At 40.3% G+C, this 23,798-nt stretch overlaps 1 protein-coding gene across 6 annotated transcripts in view; it reads left to right on the forward strand.

Annotated features, from left to right (window-relative positions):
* The window catches only part of OXR1 (oxidation resistance 1), a 251,858-nt gene that overhangs the window by 162,620 nt on the left and 65,440 nt on the right, over window positions 1–23,798 (forward strand). Inside the window, exon 1 of one of the 6 annotated variants that reach the window (XM_030445952.1) lies at window positions 14,912–15,240. The exons of 4 other annotated variants lie outside the window; for them this stretch is intronic. In XM_030445952.1, the coding sequence (XP_030301812.1) occupies window positions 15,087–15,240 (154 nt within the window). In that variant the 5' untranslated portion in view covers window positions 14,912–15,086. Of the gene's footprint in view, window positions 1–14,911; window positions 15,241–23,798 lie in introns of those variants that run through there. One more of the 6 variants, XM_030445955.1, reaches the window with a different exon arrangement.

Consider the following 23,798-nt stretch of genomic DNA (forward strand, 5'->3'; position numbering starts at 1 on the left):
CATCACTGCTGAGATTTCATCTTCTTTAATTTATCTTGTCTCTATGTTTTTTTGTTTGGTTTAGTTTTTTATTATTATTCTCTCCAGTAGAATGTAGTTCCAGTAGACATGAACTGTATCACAGCATTGCCTGAAGAGCTGTGTATACAATGTGAACAAAACCTGCTTCAAGGAACATCTAGCTTTAAAAGTAGGAAATCAGAAAACAGAGAGGGGCAAAATAAAATATCTTCTAGGTACTCAGATGAGGCAGAATACTTGCCTGCAGTAACAGACGAGGAATCAAAGATTGGACTTACAGCTTCAGTAAAATATGAAGAATCCCATATAGGCTTCCTGCAGCAGGAGATGTTATTTCTGAGGAGATCCTGACCTGCTTGTTACTCCCTGCATGCTGCTTCCCAGAGCTCACCTTCTCCTGCTCAGGGGGTTTCATCTAAAACCAGAAGTATGGGAGAGGATGAAGTGTATTCTGTGAATACTTAATTTGCATTAAGAGAAACCTTTCAAGAGAGCAATAAAAACTGTGTGGATATGCTTCCTTCCTCCACCAGTAACTACACATGCCTTCGCTGTCCCTTCACATGAGTACCTATGAAGTGTATGGTATTAGGGAATTGAATGTATAATAAGGAAACACAATGCTGGAAGGACAGACCACTAGACAAAGTAGTCTTTTTACTAGTTTTACTATTAGTGCTTAAAACCCTCCAGCTCTGATTGTGATTTCAATACCCTGTGGATTTTCAGATACTGAATTTTCTTGCCTCAAAGACTTGCTAACATGTCCTTCTTTTTGCCTGTTCACTGCTAGGTTTTCCTTCCATATAAATAGAGCTTTGCGTGTTGTAGGGTAGAATCTATCATGGAAAAGCTCTAGAAATAAAGTAGCTAACTGTACCTCTTATGACTTTCAAGGACATAGCATCATATGTGCTAGAGAAGAGGAATCAGTAAGCAAACAAAAAGGAAGAAACAAAATAGTAACACCTCCTGTCCTCTAGACTATGACAAAGATAAATGTGATCCTAAGGTCCATTGTATGGCTTGAATACTTGCCAAAACAATTGGTCCTGTCTAATGGTCACATACTGGTATTACTGACTTGCAGAATCCCCATTTAAAAAGGGTTTTTGCATAGGAACGAATAGCAAGGCACATTTTAAACAGATATCTACTGGAACGTACTTTTAAACAAAGTTTGTCAAAATGTACTATATTTGGACTTTCATTTTTCCACTGTCAAAGCAGTACATCTCAAAACATTGCAGAGTGCCCTCAGGGAGCCACACATTTCTGTTTTCTGTAAGGAGGCAAGAAAAGGTGTGTCTGTCATGAACAAGGCTTGGCCAAATGCTTTACATTTGATTGTTTTACTGCATATTGGGTTTGCTTTGTAGACAGTTAATAAGGATGCTCTCCTTTAACTTGTCTCCTGATTAACCCTGTTCTGTGCAGGGTAGTAGCCAGTTAATAAACAATTCAGAATTTGTAACAGAATAAGAGAATCAAAGTCCAAGACTTGCAGTAGCACCACAGGACTCTGCTGTAAAATCTCATGGGTGGTTACTCAGGGCTCTTCAAACAATCTCTTGCTTGATCCAAAAGCAAAGCTAATTTAAAAGCACAACTCAAGAAGTCAGAAGGAGCTGGCCCAGAGCATCTCTTTTGGTTTTTACTTTTGTTTTTTTGGCTATTCAGTAGATTCATGTGTCTTGGAGTTAGGGCATTACACCAGTACCATCCACCATCAAGTGTTTCTACACTTGAGGAATGTACCACCAATAGACTGCCCTTTGGAAAAGTTTCAGTGACACCATTTGTAAAGCTAATGCTGGAGATTGTACCTTCTTAGAGGTCAGCAATGCAGGATTTGTTCCTGTACATATAAGGAATTTATTCGGAGGATGTGAATCATGATAATGAGTTATTTTTTGGAAAATCTTGTCATGATACTGTGCCTGTTCTTTGGAAAATTATGTCAGATGGGGTAAATAATTTATTCCTTCACTTGTTTTGTCCTGCACAACAGTAACAATGGGTTGCAATGGAAGATTCAAATTTAAATATTCATGCCTTTTCAAACCTTTTAGACAATAAAAAAAAAAAAAAAGGCCACAGAACTCCATTTCTTGGAGCAGAATGGCTCTTAGCTTCTCCCCGCCCCCCATACTCCCACTGAATGATCCAGTACACAGTCCTTCATATTAAAAGGGATCAAGTAAGGCCAAGTGTTTTAAGAAAAGCAGCCTTTACAGGTGTTTTTTGACTAAGATAATGCACACTGTCATAACTGTCTTCCTAGTGCAGCTTCAACCACTTTATGCATAATCTTTATGCTGCAAGAGCTGTCTTAACTTGTGTAATGCTCTCGTTTCACTGAGTATACCACATTTTCATTACAGAACCAACCCACTGAACATCTGAAAACTTAATTTAGAGAAGTACGATGGCATTAGTTAAAATATTTCATATATTTTATGTAAGTGAAACCATGAAGAAGAAAAAAAAATACTTGTGAGGAGTGTAAATTACTGAAGTATGAAAGAAAAAAATTTCATGTTACTTTGCTGTCATCAATAGACTGGCTCACAGGATCATTCAACTGATAACTAATGGAAAGAGAATATATTGCACTTACTGGTGACTGTTCTGAAAAACAAAAGGCAAAGACCTTACAAAGAATGCACTTTCAAACACTGGAGATCAGTTTGAAGTTTCTGTTAAAGAAGATTCTGAGTGACACTAAGTCTAAAAAAGTGTTAGAAAAGCCATGCATTTAAGGGAGGTTGGCAGAGAATGTACAAACATCTTCTTATGTGAATATTTTTTAAGAAAAGGGAAAAATTTTGAGGGAGAAGAGGTCAATATTGCTTTGCAATAAACCAAAACACAGACACTCTGCTTTTTAATATTTAAAAGAATTTTTAGCCTCAAATGATGCAAAATGTTTTGTAAAATGCAAGAAGCATGCCAGACTACAAAACTGAGCAAGATTTTCCTGTCTGCAATATGCCATTGCAATCTGCCCTCTAAGATCTAATACCTCTTTCAGAAGACTTGTGTGATTGTGCAATGTACACACAATTTCTGTTCCCAGTTCTCTTGATAGTAATAATACTGATTCTTGAAGAAATATCCTGCCATATAAACAAACAGAAAAGCATTTAAACAGTCAAAACACTGATTGTGTTTACCTGTGGATATCAAATGTGTGTGATGAATTGTGTTTCCCAGCACAGAATATCATCTAGGCCGACCACCAGTGATACTGGTTGGTTGCCTGAGACACCAGTATCCTGAGTCAGACCAGTTTACCAAATGAAAAGACAGCTTCCACATCTACACTGTTCACTTCCACTGTTCAGACAGTGTCATGTGTAGCACTTGGTTATAGTGAATGTATAGATGATTACATTGCTCCTGCAATCCCTACTTACATCACTGCTGAAGGCTTACTCCCTTCTGCTATTTCATTCAGTAAAAATGTTCCTATGCATCTGCCAAACCACTCATGCAGCGCCCTGCAGCACCTGCAAGCTTGTTTTGCAGGCTGATGTGTAGTCCGTGCAGGGGGGGTGGGGAATGTTTATGGTACCAGAAAGTCCTTGTGTCATCCAGTCTGAGTAACCTTGGAAAGTGAATGATGTAGCTTATGCTCCCTGTTATCATCACGCCTATTAAAAGTAATATTAAATGCTAAGCCTGTTGAGAAATAGTAAATTGCAATGTGCTGTCTACAAGTTCCAATTGACCTCAGTGTTTCTGAACAAATATGTAAACACTGCATGCATAAAAAGCATATAAAGCATGTTTATGAGAGTTTTTGCTTTCTTCTTTCTACTTGCTGGCTTCAAATGTAAAGGCAAAACACTGGTTTCAGTGTAAAGCTTACTATAAATCTCATTTGAAAGAAGGAGGATAAACAACACTTCAAGTCACAAGTGGTCCTAGTTTTTTGGCACAGCCCTCAGATTTCTCTCCATTGGGGCATGGAGCACAATTTTTTGGGAAAAAAACGTGGTCATGCTCGTAGTCACTGTGCTTCAGCAAGGAAAATGAATTAACAGCTTCTAGTGCTTTGTGCTATGCATCAACTGTAAGAATATATTTTCCCCCTCGATGTATTTTAGAATTATTTTAGCTCAGTTTTGTATATTTTTGCCAGTAGGAATGTTATGGCTTATTAGAGGACTGCCTTAGACACAGGTGTAAGATATTGGGAAGCAAATTTTGGGTATTGTTGCAGTTATCTTCTGGAAAGTATCATCTGCTTTTTGGTAAGTATATATGAATTTAGACCATTACACTTGATGACAGACCTTTTCCAGACTGGGTTTTTTGGTTTGGTTTGGGATTTTTTTGTTTGTTTGTTTGTTTGGGTTTTAGAGGACATGTTGATACTGGGTCACAGGCTTTTTTGTAAGTAACACTGATTTCTGTAGGCCACTTAATCTCCCAAATGTAACAGTTCTTCTGCTGACAATAACTTTGGATGACAGTGAGATGTTATTTTGAATTACAAAAAAAGTTAAAATAGGATCTCTATTTAACAGCCCTGAATTCTGCAGACTCATTTTAATTTTTGAAAACCAAAGGATCACCTTATCTTCTGTCTGCATGAGGAACAATGCTCTGAAATCCCAGTGCAGCTATTTGTATTACAGAGTGTGGAGCAGTTTCTGCAGTCTGAGTGTGTGCAGAATCCTCTCCCTGGCTGCCACCACCAAGCCTGGCAGTGCTCCTGTGCCAGCACAGAGGGTCATTTGTTACCCTAAATCTAAAGCTGCTGTAGGATACATTATCTGCCCTTTCAGAGTCAGAGCTTTCTTCTCAGGCCAGTGTACAGCCACTATAATATACCCAGCACTTTTGGCAAAATCTGGTGGTTGTTCTTCAGTTCTTTTTGTTCCATATTTGCTTTCCTCTGTAGAGCACAACTTCAGAGTCCTTGACACTTAGACATTCGAGACTTTCCTGACAGCATATTTGGATTCTTTCCATACAGGTTCATGACTTTGCTACCCCATACATTTTATGACTTCTCTTTAAATGAAGTTATCAACACTGACAGCTGGTGAGATTTCCAGTTTTCTGGATAAGGCAACTGAGAGTAAGAAGCCACACCAACTTTTGTTCATTTCAGGAGATTAACAGAGGGAGAAAAATGAAGGCAAAGTAGTAGCTTTTCTCTTTTTGTTCTTCAAGATCTGTAGTAATATCAGTGTCTCAAATCTCACTGAGCCCCCAGAACTGTTGTTCTGAGCTTCCTCAGTTTGTAGAGGTCACCCCCTTCACACTGCAAATGACTCAAGAACTTATGGAAGACCTTGCTCCTGATTCCAGAGCAAGGAGACTGGGGCCCTTTCATGGCAAGTCCTAATGCCAAAATGTCTTGGCAGGATGAGGTAAGGTAATGATTTTGCTCATGTCCAGCTTAGTGTCCTATATCCCGCAGAGTCCAGCAGCAGGTGGTAATGGGGGAAAGAAGACAGAAGATGAGAAGATGGAAAGATACTTTGCTGGTATTTCCTCTGAGCTTTAGGCAGTCTGTGGCACAGAATCTTGCAAATCAGAGTTTGTATCTGTATTCTTGTGCTTAATGGGTCTTGATGGAATGATTTTTTCTACTTACTTTCTGAACCATTGATAGTTTTGGCATACACAACATCCTGTGATAATTAATCCTGTGATTCAGTTATGTTGTGTAACAAAGTATTTCCTTTTCTTTAAATCTTTTTCTTACTAATTTAATTAGGTGCTCCCACTTCTCTTATTAGGAGAAACATTGAATAGTTTTTCTCAGATCTATTTTCTATTTATCTACATTGTATTTTTTTCTCTGCTTTCCTAGAGAGAATCATCTTGGCACCCTTGTTGCTCTGCTCAGTACATTTTTCTGGGTACATCACATCTTTTTTTGAGACAAGGACACAGAAGTACAATCTATATTCATGAGAATATTTTAAGGGGTAGTGTAACTGTTTTTCTAATAATATTTATTTTGCCTTTCAGATGTCTTTTTGACTGACATTTTCTTACATCTCTTTAGTGGATGTTAATAGCTGGATAAACACAGTTATGAACTCAGAAGAAAACTTGTCTTTATTCTGCATTTATCAGCAGTGAATTTCACCTGCCATTTTGTTTATGATCTATATTATGAAATAATTCTTAACCTTTTTTTTTCTGTAGCTTTTTCTTTCCCACATAAGTTTGTATCATCAGCAACCTTTGTTCTCTCCTCTTAGAAACTACATTTTATTCAGAGTCAGACTTTTGTCCCTAGTTTCCTACAAAACCATCAGCAACTCAGCCCTCAAAATCACTACCTTATTTTTGCACCAGGGCATCATGCACCCAGGCCAGCTGATTAGAAACTTCTGAAACAAAAATCAGACAGTTCCACAACAGAACAGTTAAGGTACTGTGCTACTAGAAAGCGCATCTTTCTTCAGTATCCTCAAGATGTGAGCCATACCTAATGCATGACTTTAACATCAGATAAGCAGGAACTTGAGAGGCAAGTTCTATAATTTAGATTATATAGATTCTATAACTCATAATTAAGTTCAAATATATTAATTTTTCCTTTTGTACTTAGTAAGAAAACAGATCAAGGCTAGACACTAGTTTTTTTATCCCTGCTATTTTCAGCATCAACTTTCCATTCACTGTGGTTTGTTGGCCTTACTAAAGTTCATGGCTAAACCAGTACACTCTATATATTTCCAATATGGAACTAGTATAATTTATCAACATTAGGGCCTATGGTTGGAAGGAATAAGATTTTGGCTTCTGCAAAACACAGCAACCTGTTTCCTTGACAAGAAACATGCCACTAGTGCTTCACACTTTACCCCTGCTAGACAAAGCAGTTCCAAGACTTGATTCTCAGGCATTGGAGTAAAACATCTTAACAGATAATCACTAATTGCTTATCAAAACCATTGAGTTTCTTTGGGATTTTTTACAGAATGTATGTACACAATATTTTATCCTCAGATGAAATAAGAGGAAGACAGTGAGATATTATCATTAGGCATTCTGAATGAGGCTTAGAGAAGAGCCTATCTAAACAAAGAAAAGGAAATTAATCAGAGATGAATAGGATCCATAAAGCTGTGTATGTGCATATGGTGCATACAGCATTGCAGCTAAATGCAACTGAATGCAAGAGAGACAACATACTGCAAATCATTTCTAGGGAAAACTGTGACAGTAATCTGAGACAGGATACTAAAATGTGTGATAGGTGAGAGTAAAGCTGCTAAATCTTCTGGGGAAAGAACAATGTGTATAGGATACAGTTTCTTAATTCAGAGATAACACAGTAATGGACAGCCTTCAAATTATTTAGCTAGCTAGAAGCAATGTGTTTTATTCTTTGGGGTAAATTGTCATAACTATGCCCAAAAGTAACAGAGTTACAGAGTGAGTAACTATCCACAGGTTTTCTAATTGGTATTATGGGAGCAAATGAATCAGACGTGCTTGTGATGTGGAGTCAGTGGGGGAGGGAAGGAGAGAGACACCAGATGTTCCTTAAGAAGCAGAACTTCCTCCTAATAAAATCAACATACTCCTTTACTCCTTCTTGGTTTTCATTCAAAAGAAAATTTCAGGAATGTCCTGCGCAGATTTAGATGTCTCAGGAAAAGGTATGTTCAAAAGGCTTTCATACACTTACTTTACTGAAGGAAAACAACTATAAAATCAGGCAGCAAAGAATGGAACAGAATTCAACCTTTTTCAGCTAATCTTTTATCATAGAATGTACTGCCTAAACAGAGCAAGTGAAATAGAATCACAGAATGTCAGGGGTTGGAAGAGACCTCTGAAGATCATCAAGTCCAACCCTCTGACAGAACAGGATCAAAACTAAGGCAGGTTACTAAGAAAATCAGTAACTCCTCTTACAAGAATAAAATTGCAGCCAGAAGGACAAGCTGTTGCCATTAGTCTTATTCTGGCACATGATAAATTCTGATGATATTTTTGAGCCATTTATGTAAAAAAAAATATCACTGCATTTCAGATGGCATTACTTCTTGGAACTAGCATTATGTGGTTGGTCATCATGCTGTTCTTCAGTCTTCTTCTTCCAGATGTCTGAGCAGCACCATTTTGTTAGGATCCATCAAAAGGATCCTTGTATCTTATATTTCTTCATGTCTAAATATTGCATCTGGACCTCATAGCCTATAAGTAAAAGCCATGAAGTCTTCGGAATTAGAAGCTAGTGCCAAATTATTATAATGGGAGCACATGACAAGCATTAATTATGTCTTCAATCAGGCAGAACCTATGCATTATATAGTCACTTTGGTGATTAATGTATGTGAGCTTTTTTATGCCTGAGGCTTCCCCTATGGCTTTCTAAAGTATGTGAATCTTGCTATAAATATGAGGGATATAGCTGGTCATAAGGTAGAAAGATGTTGATCACAAAGCAGACATTTTTTTGTGTTGATAATCTGAATTAATACTTTCATTTGAAATCTCTATTCTGTTATGATTGTTGGAAGGTGTATAACACAACTGAACTCTAGCAACTCTATGTATTCTACCAGAGGGACATTTTATGTTACTGTGATCCAATATGGCAATGTAAAAAAGTCTGTTTTGAACTGGAATCTGGTTCAGCTGTTTCTGAGTAAATATTAGCAAGCTTCTTACAGGATACAGTACATTAACAACATGATAAGGATTTAATGACTGTAATGAAAATAGTAGTTACAGCAAAAAGGGATTAAAAAAAAATAAGAGAAAACTGCTTGCCTAAGATTCAAATACCTGATGAATAATCAATTTTCTGATTACCTTTTGTAAGTAATTATTTGTAATTTGTATAATTTATTCCTCTGTGGAGGATGGGATTAGCTAATAAATACTACAGAGTCATCAATTATATTGTTTTCCACAATCAGTTTCAAAACACATGATGAAAGAATACAATGTTAATGAGATGATGACAGTGTCTACCGAAAATTAACTTTGTTCAACACCATACACAGTGAGCACCCTTAAACTGCTTAGGTGCCTGTATAGCTGTGCACATGCATGCACATCCATCAGGGGCAAAATTAATTTTCACAAAATATCCTGAACAAAATGTTCTGTTTGCAGTAACCCTCTATTGACCAAATAAGCCTGGACTGAAGATCTGGAAGTCATTTCATGTTTATATGATAAGGTATCCTGTATATAGTGCTGTGCAATTGGAGCTGAAACTGAAGTCCTTCTGTAAGCATGGAGAAGTCCCAGCATGACACACATTTATCCTCAAGGCCATATTTGAAAACTGTGTTGATATTTTTGATATTCTAACAAATACTGATATGATATGTTCCTGTAAAATGGACCGTTTCAACATCTAAGCATAAATCTTATGCTTTGGGAAAATAAGAAAAATACAGTTTTTCAGAGAAGATGAGTAATTGCAGTCAACAAAATTGAAGCCACAGGAAGCTGATTTTGGTGCTTCGAAAAATGTCCAAAAATTGTGGCATGCTTCTAAAATTGGATCAAATTATTTTTCAGGATGAGGCTAAGTTTATTTTATGAAGCAGAATGCACTCCGTCATTTTATACTCACTTCTATTGAGTTTCGTAGGCCTAGGATGCATTTTTGTAACTACATTATGTACACCAGTACAGGACACTTGTGAATCAATTATTATTATTTTTAATTTCAGTGATTTCATAGATTTGATTGCATGTTTTATTTGTTTCATGTTTCTGTCTTTACTACCTAATTTATATTACAGTATCAAGATTTTAAAAATCTGTCTAGAAAAGCAAAAATTGCATTCTTCTCAGAGGCTCCTATAAAAAGTGAAAAGGGCTTGTTGGGCTGTTCAACATACAACGAGTGTGACTTGTATTAGATACTAACCTAACAATCAAAAATATAATTTATGTAACTACAACCTATACCAGAAAGGAAGAAGCACAAACAGGCCAGATGGTGCAGTGGCATGTGACAGGAATGACTTGTCCTTTTGAAAGTTTTTAGATTTGATAAGAGAAAATTAAACACAGTGAATGTTAGATACTTAAATATTATTAAATGAAGCCTAAGGAGCAATGCATAGGATTGCATGCAGTTATGCCTAAATGCATTGTAGGGGGAAGCTGAGGTACCCAGACCTAAGACAGCTATGCAAATGTTCTCCTCAGTCTGGTAGTGGTACTGTCAATTTTATGCAGCTTCAGGAAAATCAAATGAAAAATATATTGAGACATATTTGAAATACTAATAAAGAAGGAGTTTGACTCGGTTTACTACCAGGAAAGCAATTCCCCTAAAAGAGAGACTGTAATGGCTTCCTATCTCTTTTGGTGTCATTTTAAGAATCATCAGATACAAAAAATAACCAATACTGGAAGTATCCCAGTCCATAACCAGGGACTACTGTGTCTCCTGGTGCCCCATGTTTATTTTCTCCTGTCCCTTCACTGTGACTTTTCTCCTGAACGAGGAACAGTATCAGTGGCTGAGGTGTAGATTGGCCCTCTTTTCATTCTAATCTTACAGGGAGCTGATTAGTAACATCAGAATTTACCTGTTTTGTTCTACCTGCTGAATTAAAACATTCCAGGTTTGCCTTTTCTGAGGCATGATAGCTTCCTTCTTGCCAAGTGTCTATTCTGAAAAAAGGATGTGGTATTGTGAAACCAGTATGGATAGACACACTTATCCCCCAGTTCTCTGTAAAGAACATTCTTTAAACACACCCATTTACTTAGTGTCACTTACTGGTTATCTCTTTCCAACTTCTTCCAAGTTTATACTGATACTGAATTGCCCTTTTAAATCATTTGGACTGTCTTAATTGTAAAAATATATTTATACAACCATTTTTACTTCTAGAACTGTGCACTTCCATAGTTATTGTGTAAATTAGTGGGTTAAGAGGGAAATATGCTTGAGAATGTGGGAGTTCTGCATGCCTCAGTTCTAGTTCCTCCTCCGGGGACTGCTTGTGCATTCTGCATTGTATTTAATTTTTACTGTAACAGCCCTGGAAATAGACTGCAGTCTGTTTTTCACTGTCTTATGAGTTCAGCTCTTTCACTAGAAAACAAAACAACAAAAAACAATTACTGAATCATTTTACATTAGTACACATAGATTTCATTAAAAATTGAGAGGTTAGGCTTTTAAGAGTGTTCTAATTCAAATCCCTATTTTAGCCACTCATTATAGGTTTCACAACAACATAAATGGTAGAGTCTCCACTGGACATAGTAATTTAGAATACTTAACGAAGGCATGCAGCATCCTCATAACATCAAATGTGAGCTGTCATCTCCAAAATGAGTAAGGAAGCTCAAATGAGGTATTTGGTTCAAACTGTCAAAATTACATACTTGCATATAGGTTGCTTATGTATAAATGAACACTAATTCTGCATGACTGCATGACTGCCAAATGATTGAAGTCAAGATTTTCACCTTGGAAAGCATGTACAAACCACATTTCTCACAAAATAAAACAGGGGGGTTGTGTTAGGCTCCAGTGTATTTTTGCCTGCATCTCCGTAGAACTGGGAATTTGGCAAGATAAATAGCAAGAGACCTGTACCTTGTACACCAGGCATGTGAAGTGGCCAAGACTGAAGGAAGCTTGCACAGCTCTTGGTGGCATTTTGCCTGGAATTAGTTTCTGCAATTTGAAGTTATTTTCAAAAGCAAAGATATGTCCCCAAACAAATTATAGGTGATTCCCACTTGCTGTGGTTTTGTCTTATTTTTTTCTCCTTTTAATACTTTTATAAATGATTCTGTGTTCAGACCCTGGAAATACTCTTTCTTCATTGTGTCCACTTCTGTTTGACTGAAACTGATCCCTGTTCTCTCTTCCCTACACCTCTCATTCTCTTAGGATGCAGCTCAGACAGCTCCCTGACTGCTCTGGTTTGGGACTTCAGGATGTAGCTGCAAGACCAGATTGTGCTCTCATTTACATCTACAGATTAGCATAATGTGTTACAAAGTGTTGCACCATAAATGCAGGCATATTCTGTCAGATATTTCTGTATATACTGAAGGTGTTTTGGTGTTTAATACTGATATCAAAGCATCTCCACTTGTACCACATTTTCACTATCACTGAGCTAACACACTGAGGACAAAGAGGAAAGCTGCAACTTCCTCCCTCCCCTTCCTCTCTCCGTGCCACTTCTGCTCACTCTTCTGTTGCTTTGCAACTTGTGCTTCCACAGTGTTTACACACAACTCAACAAGATCTGGAGATATGAAGAGGATAATATTAACCCCACAAAAAATAAATATGCTTAGTTAGTTTTGGATAAACAAAAAGATACTTTTAAATGGATCAGCTTACTGCACAGTTCATGCTCCTGCCAGATGAATGCTGGTGTATGCTGGTAGCTCAAAACAGGCACAAGCAGTTTAGAGCAGGTAGGGCCAGGTCATTTTCAAGGGCCAGTTTTAAGAGACTGTAAAGTTACAGGGATACATTTATGCACTGGTATCACAGGCCTGAAAATAACCCTGGGAGACATCCTTGGTGTACATTGAGGTAGCAAATGCAAACTTATTAGCCAACCTCCCCAGCGAAGTCCTGATGTTTCTAGACATTGAGGACATAAAGGCAGTATGACCAAGCTTCTGGAAAGCTGTTCAGAATAAGTATAAAAAATAATTATAAATATTGTAACATGTATTTATATTTGTTTTAGGTTTATGGCGAAAGTGACACACATTGCTTATGTACATAGTGTTTATGTTGGTTCTACCATTTATAAAGTCAAGGAATGTTGCAAAGCTTGTCAGACAAAAATGTGGCCTAAATATCTTAAATCTGCATGTATTAGAGTTAGTTTTCAAATTGGAAGCCTTTGTCAAAAATCTTGCAATCGTAGGTGTTGTATCACTGAGCAGAAACAGCATCTTAAAGCTCATAATAGTACTATGAATGTTTGTTGTTGAAGATGCCTCCTGAAGTAGCATAGGTCTGACTGCATTCTTCCCAATGTAATAATGATAATTGTATTACCTCAGTGTCTCGAAATTTTATCAGTAGTCAATTAGTGTCACACATCTTAAAAAGAGTGCTATTACCTCTTATGAGAAGGTATGTGTCTAGAATACTTGTGAGCAAGCCAGCTCAAAGTTTCAGAAAGTGTTGAGCACCACAGTTGTAACTTCATGACTGGTGCAAAGATGTAGGTAAATTTTGCCTAAAATACAATCAACAGGGCAAAAGAATAACTAGAGCTTCTTCACAGCAGAAACACTGTAATGAAATGAAAACTAATTACAGTGTTTAGGGCAAGACAGATCTGGTAGGCAGAATAGTTTATATACTAAACATCTAGTGGTGCTTAGGCCACGCAGTGACTCTGCAGTTCCTGGTTTATTCAGTAGTCCTAGAATAGCCAGATCACACCTCCATTTCTACTGGCAGACTTCAGCAGGAGGGAGGCATGGAGGGAGAGCTACTTCTGCAAATTTCTTGTTGTGTTTCAGTGAAAAGATTTTATTTAAAAATAAAGTCTTGAACATTATTATCTCCCAATCAGAAACTGATTTAAGTAGTAGAAAGGTTGATTTGAGTGTACTGCTTACATTGAGTAACCCTCAGAAATCAGCACTCCAAAATGCTGACGTTAAACTCCAATTTAATTGAGCATCTGCTACAAGGATAGGAGTTGAGATAACTCAGCACTTTGTTCCTCTGTTCTGCATCTACACAATAGATTTGGTTCAACTCAAGCATTTTTGATTAAACAATGTTTTCACTTGTAGCTAGATGCAGCACATAATTGCTTCATACTCAGATTAGAATGTTAGCACATTAGTTTACAAGTTCTGCATTCTTAAGATCTATGGCACAGGTAGTAAATTAAACGATATGGCTGTTCTTCCAGCCTCCATGCATGCAGAATGCACATCGTAATCTTGATCATGAGAGTCAAAGCCTGAAATGCTTCTTTCTGTTAAGCTGCTGGATCATCTTCTATCTGTTGTTTTGTTTTTTTTCCTTTGAACCTTAAAAGTTCTAGTATGTGTGATGATAAAGGATAAGTGAACACCAGAAATCAAACACCGTTTTCAAAAAGAAAAAAACATTTGTACATTTATAAGTTCTGCTGGAAGACTGAAGTGATGTGGTTGAGCCAAAGCTGAATCGGGTATTAGCGCTGGGCTAACACTCAAAGGAGGACGAGGGGACATGGCTGGGCTGACACAAGGACAGTGGTGGCCAGGATAGCTGGGAAGTCTGAGAGTGAGGGATCAAAAGTGGAACAGGAAAAGCACAGTGTTACAGCTGGTCTTATTTTACAGTTGGAGGGGTAAAACAATATCCATGACTGCGAGAAAATGTAAAAGTAACAGATTACCTTGATTCTTGTTTTTCATGCTTCTCAGTAAAGGGAAGCTGAGACACAAAAGCTGAAAGTTAACAGAAGGCTTTGCAGCACATCACTGTAATGCAATGAGCTTTCATGAGACGTAAAAGCCCAAACTACAGATAAATTCGCAAAGATGTGGCCAAGTGGCCTGAGACTGGATGAAAGGTACGTCCCAAGCGTTCTGATTACAGGGGCCGTGAGGAGACCCAGGCGCCCACCGCTCCTCTTCGTGGCCGCCAGGAAATCGCCCTTTGGGCAGACACTGGGCAGGGCAGGGGGAGAGGTTTGGGAAGCCGTCTTCTTGCGGCGGGGAAGCCTTTGGGAGGCCCGGGCCCCCTGCGCGGCCCTGTGGGAAAACAAGGAGCCTCCCAAGCATGCGGAGCTGCCGCGGGCGGAGCGACCCACTGAGGCGACACCGCCCCTCCGCCGGGGGCCGGCCCGCACCCGCGCGGCACAGGGCACAGCCCGGTGGGGGGCGGTGGCCGCGGGCCCCGGGGCTTCAGTTGTCACCGCCCTCTCCCCTCACGGCCCCGCATATCGTGCCCAGCGCCGGTGGTGGCGCCGCGGCCTCTTTAAACGGGGGCGGGGCCAAGTCCCAAAGTTTGCACAAGTTGTGGAGCGGGGCCGGCGGCCGCGCGGAGCTGCGTGTGCGGCCCGGCCATGGGCACCCCTGGCCGTTAGGACTCCCTCTGTCCCGGCATGGACTACCTCATCTCCTTCACCGGCAAGGGTGGCCGCTTCCTGCGCGGCACCGCCAGCCGTCTCTGGGGAGCCGTGCCCGGTGGCTTCCGCCAGGTCCGCATTCAGGACACCCGGAGCCGCGGGGAACCGGGCCCTGCCGAACCGGCTCCAGGTAGCGGGGGGGCAGAGGGGCTGAAGGGTACGCAGGTGGCAGGGCAGCGGCAGGTCATGAGTCTCCCCGGGCACCGGGTTCGGATTCTCGCCTCCTCTGAGCCTCCCTGGAGGGGAGCGAACTCTGGGGGAAGCGAGACCGTGCAGGAGGGGGAGAGGCTCCCTTCCCCAGCGGGGAGTGTCCCGGGGCTCCCGTGCCGTGCAACCGGGGCTCGCAGCCGTGCCGAGTCGTGGCAGGCGGACCCACAGGAGGCTGGGTGACCCCCTCTGCTCCCGGGGCCGCGCCGGGCGGTATCTGAGGGAGGAGACGGGGGTGGAAGACGGCGAAAGGAGGGCGTGGGGGGGCCGGGAGATGGGCCACGGCCTGCCCGCTGCCGGAGCCTGCTCCTGCCGGAGCCAGGACTGCGCCCAGGAGGTCTGGTAATAAGAAAACCAACTTCGTTCTTCCTGCATGTCTTCCCGATTTTAGGATCAGGGGTACTACGTTTACGCGTGTTCCCCGCGCTGACACACACACTTTCTTGGTACTTTTATTGACCAGGGTGAGTGAAACAGCAGATTAACTCATTGCTTTGAGATGTCCTTTATACACAGAGTGGTTTCTGACTCTCAGGTGCTCCTGAAGAACAGGCAGTAGTACTTTGGAAGTAGGTTTGGTGTTGATAGGGGCAGAAGTACATCTGCCTTTCAGTGGGCAAATGGATCCATCAGGAGGCAGTAGGTGACTCCTTTTCTCCTGTGCCTGGGAGTGAAAGAGCTGCTTTTGTCACCCCCTTGTTCGACTGCAAGTATTGTAACTTACTCATGTGAAGTGAGGACCTGCCTTGGCAAGGTACCATGAAAACTGGAGAGGTGGACAGCAAATAGAGAGAGGACTGGGCAATAAGGACACTAGGGAGGTAATGCTAGTGATTGGAGATTATTTTCTATCTGTTTTAAGCTATAACTAGTAAAACTAGGATGGTCTAAAGAGTGTTTTGGCCATGGAAAGAAAATGACATATGTTTGTGACAATGCTTTCGAAAAATCTGGAGAGAAGAATGAGTAGTAAATTATTTTCCCTTTTCTTTTTTTTCTTTCCTGTTTGAAGAAGCTCTGTGCTAAGTGGGTGATTGCATACTTGTCCTATTCTGTAAGGGTATAGTCAGGCCTCTCTGTAAGTAAGGTTACAGTCATACCTCTACTGAAAGATAATATTAACAACCATTAATTTTCTTTGCTACTTTAGGTTATATTGGAAAAATAAAGTGTTTGTTTATCAAGAAAACCAAGGTCTTGCTACTTATTGTGGCAGGCAAGGCAATAGGAATGCCCATGCAGTCTAAGAGGTGTAGATGATGTCTTCTTGTGTGTCTTGGATCACACACTGAAAGGATAATTGGTAACCAGCTACTCTTTCTCTTTTTTGTTTCCCTCTCCCCCAAGACATATAGGAAGAGAAAGAGACAGCAACTTGTTTTTCATCTCTATGATGAAGTACCTTGAATAAGGCCTCTAAAAACTGTTAAAGGCTTGTTGGCAAGGTTACTTACACTCTTGCAGGAACAAAACATCAGTAAAACTCTTAAGGATCTTCTGGGTTAAGCAATTTGTCAAAAGCATAATACATGTGATTTCTTGGTTTTCTATGACTGTTCTACTCTTGCTCTCAGACAAAGGATTAACCTAGACTGCATTAAAATGTTTTGGTGTTTCCCTGGCTTGGAGCCGGAAGTGTACTTCCTCAGGTACTCCCATAAGGTAATACTTAACATTTGCATTAATGAAAAGTGACTGCAGTTCTGGAATGTGGAATGGGTTTCTGTGTCCATAGCATTTGATGTGCCTTTTTGACACAACCATACTTTGGATTTTTCCTCGCCCAGGCAAAGCACATTGTGCAAGGCAATTAGATACTGGCCTTCCCCTACTGTCTTCTCCATCATGGGGTTTCTGCTGACTTGTGACTCTACAATTCTTCTTCTGGCAAGAATTTTGTGTGCTTTAACAAATCGACCCTGTGCCCTGGTATTGGTTGCTGGAAACTGTAACAATGATTGCAATACTTAAGTTGAAACCAGGCTCTGTTTTAATTAGAGGTGGGTCCCCTGATACTAAGTTAAACTTGAATGATGAATTCTCACTACTCCAGATGCAGTATTTGGGATTCACACTTACCTATTAGTTTGGGGTTTTTCCCACTTAGGACATTCTCAAGGATCTTTCCACCATTTGTTTTCTTTGCATGGTTCAGTTCCATTACTTCTTAAAATAGTTGTTTTTCATAAATATCTTAAAGCCGAGTTTCCACATTTCTGAAACAAAAACTCAACTTCTACAACAAATTATCTCTAATTTTTTCATGTAATATTAGTAAATTTACATTTGCCATTTTCTTGTATGCATTTCTAAACAGGTCAACAGTTGCTCTGTAAGGTTTCCAAGTTAAAGGAGGCAAGTCTGGTCAAATGCTATACCTTAAATCACTGTTCCGTGCCTGTGTACTACTTTGGGTACATGCTGAACGGGTTATAGTATTTCTTAGGGATGAAGGAGACACTGGGAAACAGAGTAGTGCCATAGAAGCCTGTAAACCAGTTTAACCAGTTTACATTGTTTGTGTCAGACACCAACTCTAGGAAGGTATTTTGTCTTTAATGATTGTGGTAGAGGACAAAAATACATGGAGAACCAGAAATTCTAGAGAAAGCATCTGGCTTTAGTAAAGGCGCTACCAATAATTTCAGAGGATAAATATTTTAATTTATTTAAAAAAAAAGGTTTCGTGGGCTTTGAAATATACCTTCTAAAGACAGTCTATTGATTATTTATAGAAAGAGATAGTATGTGTTTAAGGCCTGGCTTTACTCAAAACTTTAGCTAGAGTAGAATATAGCTTTCTTGGGTTTTGGTACATATTTTAGGTGTTAACATGTTGAAGTTGCAAGCTTTAAGATGCAACTTAGACATTTGGGGAATGTGTGATTCAGGATCATGTTTACTGCAGAATTAATTTGAATGTTCAGTTTCATTTGAGTCTCATCTATGCAAACCTCTTAAATGAGTCAACAGCATTATTTGTCTGCTGCCTAAGCGGGAGTATGGCCACCAGAGTGAGGGACATGGTTTTTGCTTTCTTTCCTGCACTGGTGAGGTAGTTTGAATGTGCTCATGGATTTGGTGCACCACTGCTAAGGAAGACTGCTGAGAAACTGTAGAGGGTCCAGCCAGCATATTTTGGACAAATTACCTTCAATGAGGTACCTGGGGGATCTGGGCAAAGAAGAGACCAAATTGCCTTAGAGGCAAATCTAATAGTGACCTACATAGAATGGTACCTGTGTAAAGGGTCACACATTTCTAAGTAGGAAGAGATTAGAAAAGAAGGGGCAGCAGACATGAGTTTGGCTTGGAAGGTTAAAATTGGACAACAGAAAGAAAGCTGCAGAAGCAGGGTAGTCCATCTCTGGAACAGGTTACAGTTTAAAGGTGACCTAATTTGATGTTGTCGATATTCTAGGTTCAAACTGGAGGCTGGAGTAGATGGGCTCAAGAGGTTTTTTTCCAGATAGCACTTTGATTTTGTGAGGATAGCTGGAGTCCCGTGCTTCTTCCCTTCTAGACATTTTCACCACACTTCTGTATTCTGTATCCTCAATTCATGAATGAAGAAACACTGCACAGGCAGTCCTGACTTACTGCAGCATGTCTCTCATTAGTTACAGAAGTTGAAGAAATGAATATCAGTCATTCAGAACTCCTTGTTCAGAGCATCCTCTTAACGATTCTCTCAGGGAAGTTGTTCTAGCTGCCTTCTATATCAAAGATTTTGGTTTGTTCTTTTGTTTTTCTCCTCCTGGCTTAACTTAATGGTTCAGTTCTGAACCATGTGGCCTGTGGGTTTATTTACACTTTTTTCTTCTCAGCTTTTGAGTCTTGATTGGTAAGGTAACCATACACATTGTATCCAGTATGCCATGTGGCCTGTCAGTCTTCTGTGTGGTGAAGGTAGTGGCAGTCCATTAGAAAGATAATTGTGTAGAGCCAAGTTATAGTACATTTATCAAGTTCTGATTTAAAAGTTAGTATCTTACCTTCTAAAAACCTGTCAGAATAAAGCAGATGTCAAAATAAGGTAGGTTATTTCCTCACTTCTTTCTTGTTCCGTACTTCACTTTTAAGACATTAACAGCTGTAGGATAAAGTATGAGAGAGGATTCAGACTGGGGAGACAGACTTCTGCATGCTTTTTTGTACATACTGTACTGGATGTGGCACATGTGAAATGTACCAGTACCCTTTATAAAGACAGTAATGCTTTGCTTTCATGTCTGAAAATACTTCAGTTGGTACATGAAGAAGCAGCAAATGTGATCTTGGAATGTATCAGGCTGGTGACTCAGTCATCCTGTGATATTTTAATGTATGCACAATCTTGTTCTGACTTAAGCACTACTAGTACGTAAAGATCCTTAACAATTCCTTGGGTATGTGATGCTAAATAGTCTTTTATTTAATGTTATGTTTGGTACAACTACATCTTGCCCTGCTCTTTCTCTCAGTTTTGGGGCTACAGAATTCCTTGTGTGTCCTTTAACCAAGCCTTTCACAGAATCACTTATACTGGAGAAGACCTCTAAGATCATCACCACCACCGCCATGCTAGCTAAATTTGTCCTCCATGTTTTTTGAACACCTCCATGAATGATGACTTCACCACTTCCCTGGGCAGCCTGTTCCAGTGCTTGACCACTATTTTAGTAAAGAAATTTTTCCTAATATCTAATCTAAACCTCCTCTGACACAACTTAAAGCCATTTTCTCTTGTTCTACATCTTGTTACCTGGGAGAAGAGACTGACCCCCACCTCACCACAACCTCCTTTTAGGTTGTTGTAGAGAGCAAAGGTCTCCCCTCAGCCTTCACTTCTCTAGACTAAATAACCCCTGTTCCTTCAGCTGTTCTCATTGGACTTATTCTCTTACCTGCTCACCAGTGTTATTGCTGTTCTTTGGATGTTGTCCAGCACCCGAGTTTCCTTCTTGTAGTGAGGAGTGTAGAACTGCACACAGTATTCAAGGTGTGTCCTCCCCTGCACACAGGGGAATAATCACTTCCCTGGTCCTGCTGGCCTGTTGACCACCTGGGCACACTACTGCCTTGTATTCTGCTCACCGTCAACCAGCACATCCAGGTCCTTTTCTTCTGGACAGCTTTCCAGACACTCTTCCCAAGCCTGAAGTGTTGCCCAGGGTTGTTGTGACCCAAATGCAAGATCTGACACTTCTCCATGCTGGACCTTATACAATTGGCCTCAGCCTGTGCAGATCCCTCTGTAGAGCCTTTCTACCCTTGGGAATATCAAGACTCCCACCCAGCTGGGTGTAATCAGCAGACTTACTGAGGGTGGACTCAACCCCCTCATCCAGGTCATAGATAAAGATACTAAACAAGGATACCCCCAGTACTGGGCCCTGGGGGGCACCACTTCTGACCATCTGTCAACTGAATTGAACTCCATTCACCACAGATCTTTGAGCCTGGCCATTCAGCCAGTTTTTTACCCAGCAAAATGTACACTTCAACCAAGTCATGAGCTGCCAGCTTCTCTAGGAGAGCGCTGTGGGAAACTGTGTCAAAAGGCTTTATAAAGTTCAGGCAGACAACATCCACAGCCTTTCCCTCTTCCACCAGGTGGGTCACGTGGGTCACGTTGTCAAAGGAGATCAGGTTGGGCAAGCAGAACTTGCTTTTTGTGAACTCATGTTGGCTGGTCCTGATGCACTGAGCATTACTGTTGATTGTGGTTTTGGGTTTGTTTGCTGATGCAGAATTGAATTGTTTTAAAAATTAGTCCATTGGGAGCTCATTAATGCACCCCTCCATTCTGTTAGTTTTGGTTTCATTCTCCCCTGTAGTGAAATTCACGTCATTAACAATCCTGAGTCCATTTTATATTGTTGAACAAGATTCTAATGTATCAGATGTTTTAGTGAAGTTGACTGTCTGTGTCAGTCATCTGCTATATTAGTTTATTATCTAAGTATGGCTTATTCTAGCAATCTGGCATCCTTTATCACTTTTTTTTTCTTTTTTTTTACTGTGTCTTGTTGCACTTTCATCTCAATTTTCTGGGGGGTTAGTAATCTTATTACATATATGAATTATACCTTTCTGTTCCTCAGTAAGCAACACAGCTCACTGTTATATGTGTGAATCCCCCTCTAGCTTGGCTTGATAATGGCCTCATTCATCTGCATTGCCTGGCAGAAAAATCTGGGAGGAAGTTACAGATAAATTGAATTGCAAGTAAGATTGTTTAGTCCTGCCTAAAGTAGGAAAGACTGACTCTGGGCTAGGTTTCTTTGTGTTTTATCCATCTGGGCCTTGAAAAAGTCCAAGAGTGGCTAACTGCACAACTGCTGCAGACTTGTCTTTTGTTGTCCCACATCACTGAAGAGCCTGTATCTATCATCTTGACACCTGTGGGGAATTATATAGGAGGTACAGGAAGGCTGCAGTTACAGTCCTTCTAAATTCTCTCCTTAAGCTCTTGTTTTCTTAGATTCTTCTCACAGCCCCTAACTACCTTGGTGGCCCTTCACTGGAAGTTTTCATTTATTGACATCTTGTCTTATGTTGAAAGCAACTGAGAGGGAGAAGGACAGGGACACTAGACCCAGCATTCCAAAAACAATCTGAGTGCCAAGTTAAGAAGAATAGTTGCTTCTGTCTGGTGCACTGTCTGCTGGCTATGTGCCTATTAATACAGCTGAGGAAGCTATTGGCCATCCTTGTTGCTGAGGCACACTGCTGGCTTGTGTTCAGCTTGCTGCCTACCAAGACCCCAAGGATTTTTCAACAGAGCTGCTCCCTGGCCAGGCAGTACCAGGCTGTCCTTCCCATGCAGAGGACTGTTGTCCTTTAGAATTTCATAAGTTCACTGTCAGCTTGTTCCTCCAGCCCATCCAGGTCCTTATGAATGGCAGTCCTGCCCTCAGGTATATTGACTAGTCCCCCAGTTCAATGTCATCTGCAAAACTAATGCAATAAACTTATACAGGAAGATATTTACTGAAGCACTGAGTATGATTCACATACGCAGTGTTACTGTTTGCATGTTAGTAGAGTAGAGAGAGAAATGGAAGAGAAAAGAGGAAAAAAGTAGAAAAGAAAGGGTGAGAGAGAGCAAGCGTCACCAGCAGGAGTCCAGGTGTCTGTCGAGTTTTCTTCAAGATGTCATTCTGCTCCTGGATGGGGCCCGATGAAGCTGGTGGTGGGCCTGGAGGATGACATGAGGACACAGAATGGGCTGTTTTATATACCCTTAAGTTCCTTTGTTCCAAAGGGGAGCTGTCAGTCAGCTGCTGCAGAAGCCATGTTCATTAGCATCAGTACAATCAAGGTGTCTGCCCCCCACCCTAACCAGGGTTATCGTGCCTGGAGGGGACTTCAGTCCTGCTTGTCCCAGCATGGAAGGCTGCCCCTCAGAAAAGGGATGTAGTCTCCACCCAGACATTAGTTCTCATCTCTTCCCCCTTCTTATCTCACCCTCTGGTCCAGCCAGTCCAGGTTCATTAGCAAAGTACAATCAAGGTGTCTTCCTCCACTCTAGCCAGGGCTATTCACTTTAAAATAGTCCTTTGAGGCAAATTCCAACAGTGGGATCCACAGATTCTCACAGTGTGCAACTAAACAGGCTTAAATCTAGAGATGGACAATAATTATTAATTGGAAAAGTTGACTTTCTTTGCTTTCTCAGGATAACAGTCATGATTCGTGCAAGTTTTCATTAATATATGGTTTGTACTATAGGTGGAGTTTGCAGTTAGGTGGTCACTAATGTATTAAACTGTATACATACATAGCTCAGATAGAAGAGGGAAGGAACCTTAGTGTTATTATACATATTGTGGCATAATCTGAAGATTTGCTGAAGCTTTTCTGTTTACCTTGAATGTGAAATGTTATTTTAGAAGAAAGCCTGTGTCCGGGAGTGTCTTGCATGGAGCTGACTTAATGTCTCCTACCCATTTGGAGAAGTGGCCTGCCTTAAACTTTTCTATTATTTTTCATTTTGCAGTCATGCATTTAATAATTTTTTTCTTACGCAGTATGTAGCAGACTGAATAGCAGAAAAGAGGATCATGTGTTGGGGAGATCAAAAAATGAACTTGAATCAGTGCTGAATCTGTGTTGCAGGAAAAAGCTACATAGAGTTTGGGGTTTTGCTTAGGAAAAGTGTGAACAAAGAATCATATGGAGAACAGTGATAAGGATCAAACGTTTTGAGAGCATGACTGACTAGGAAAGGTTGAATCACAAAATAGCAGCAGTTGCTTGGCAAAAGGAGACTAAAGGGAACATTATTCATGATACTTCCTTGGTCTCAAAACCTACGCAACGTTTTGGCTAGAAAACTGCGGCCTACTAGCATCTTATAGGCTACTATTAAGGCTTTGTTTCTGGTTCTGAAGATGTTAGAAGATAACTGAAAATAATATTACAGTAATTAGCATAAGTATAACTGCAGGAGAGGGAGAAGAATCAATGAGATGGTTGCTCTGCTATGATGTACTG

This window comes from Calypte anna, chromosome 2 (genome assembly GCF_003957555.1).
Source record: "Calypte anna isolate BGI_N300 chromosome 2, bCalAnn1_v1.p, whole genome shotgun sequence".
NCBI lineage: Eukaryota > Metazoa > Chordata > Aves > Apodiformes > Trochilidae > Calypte > Calypte anna.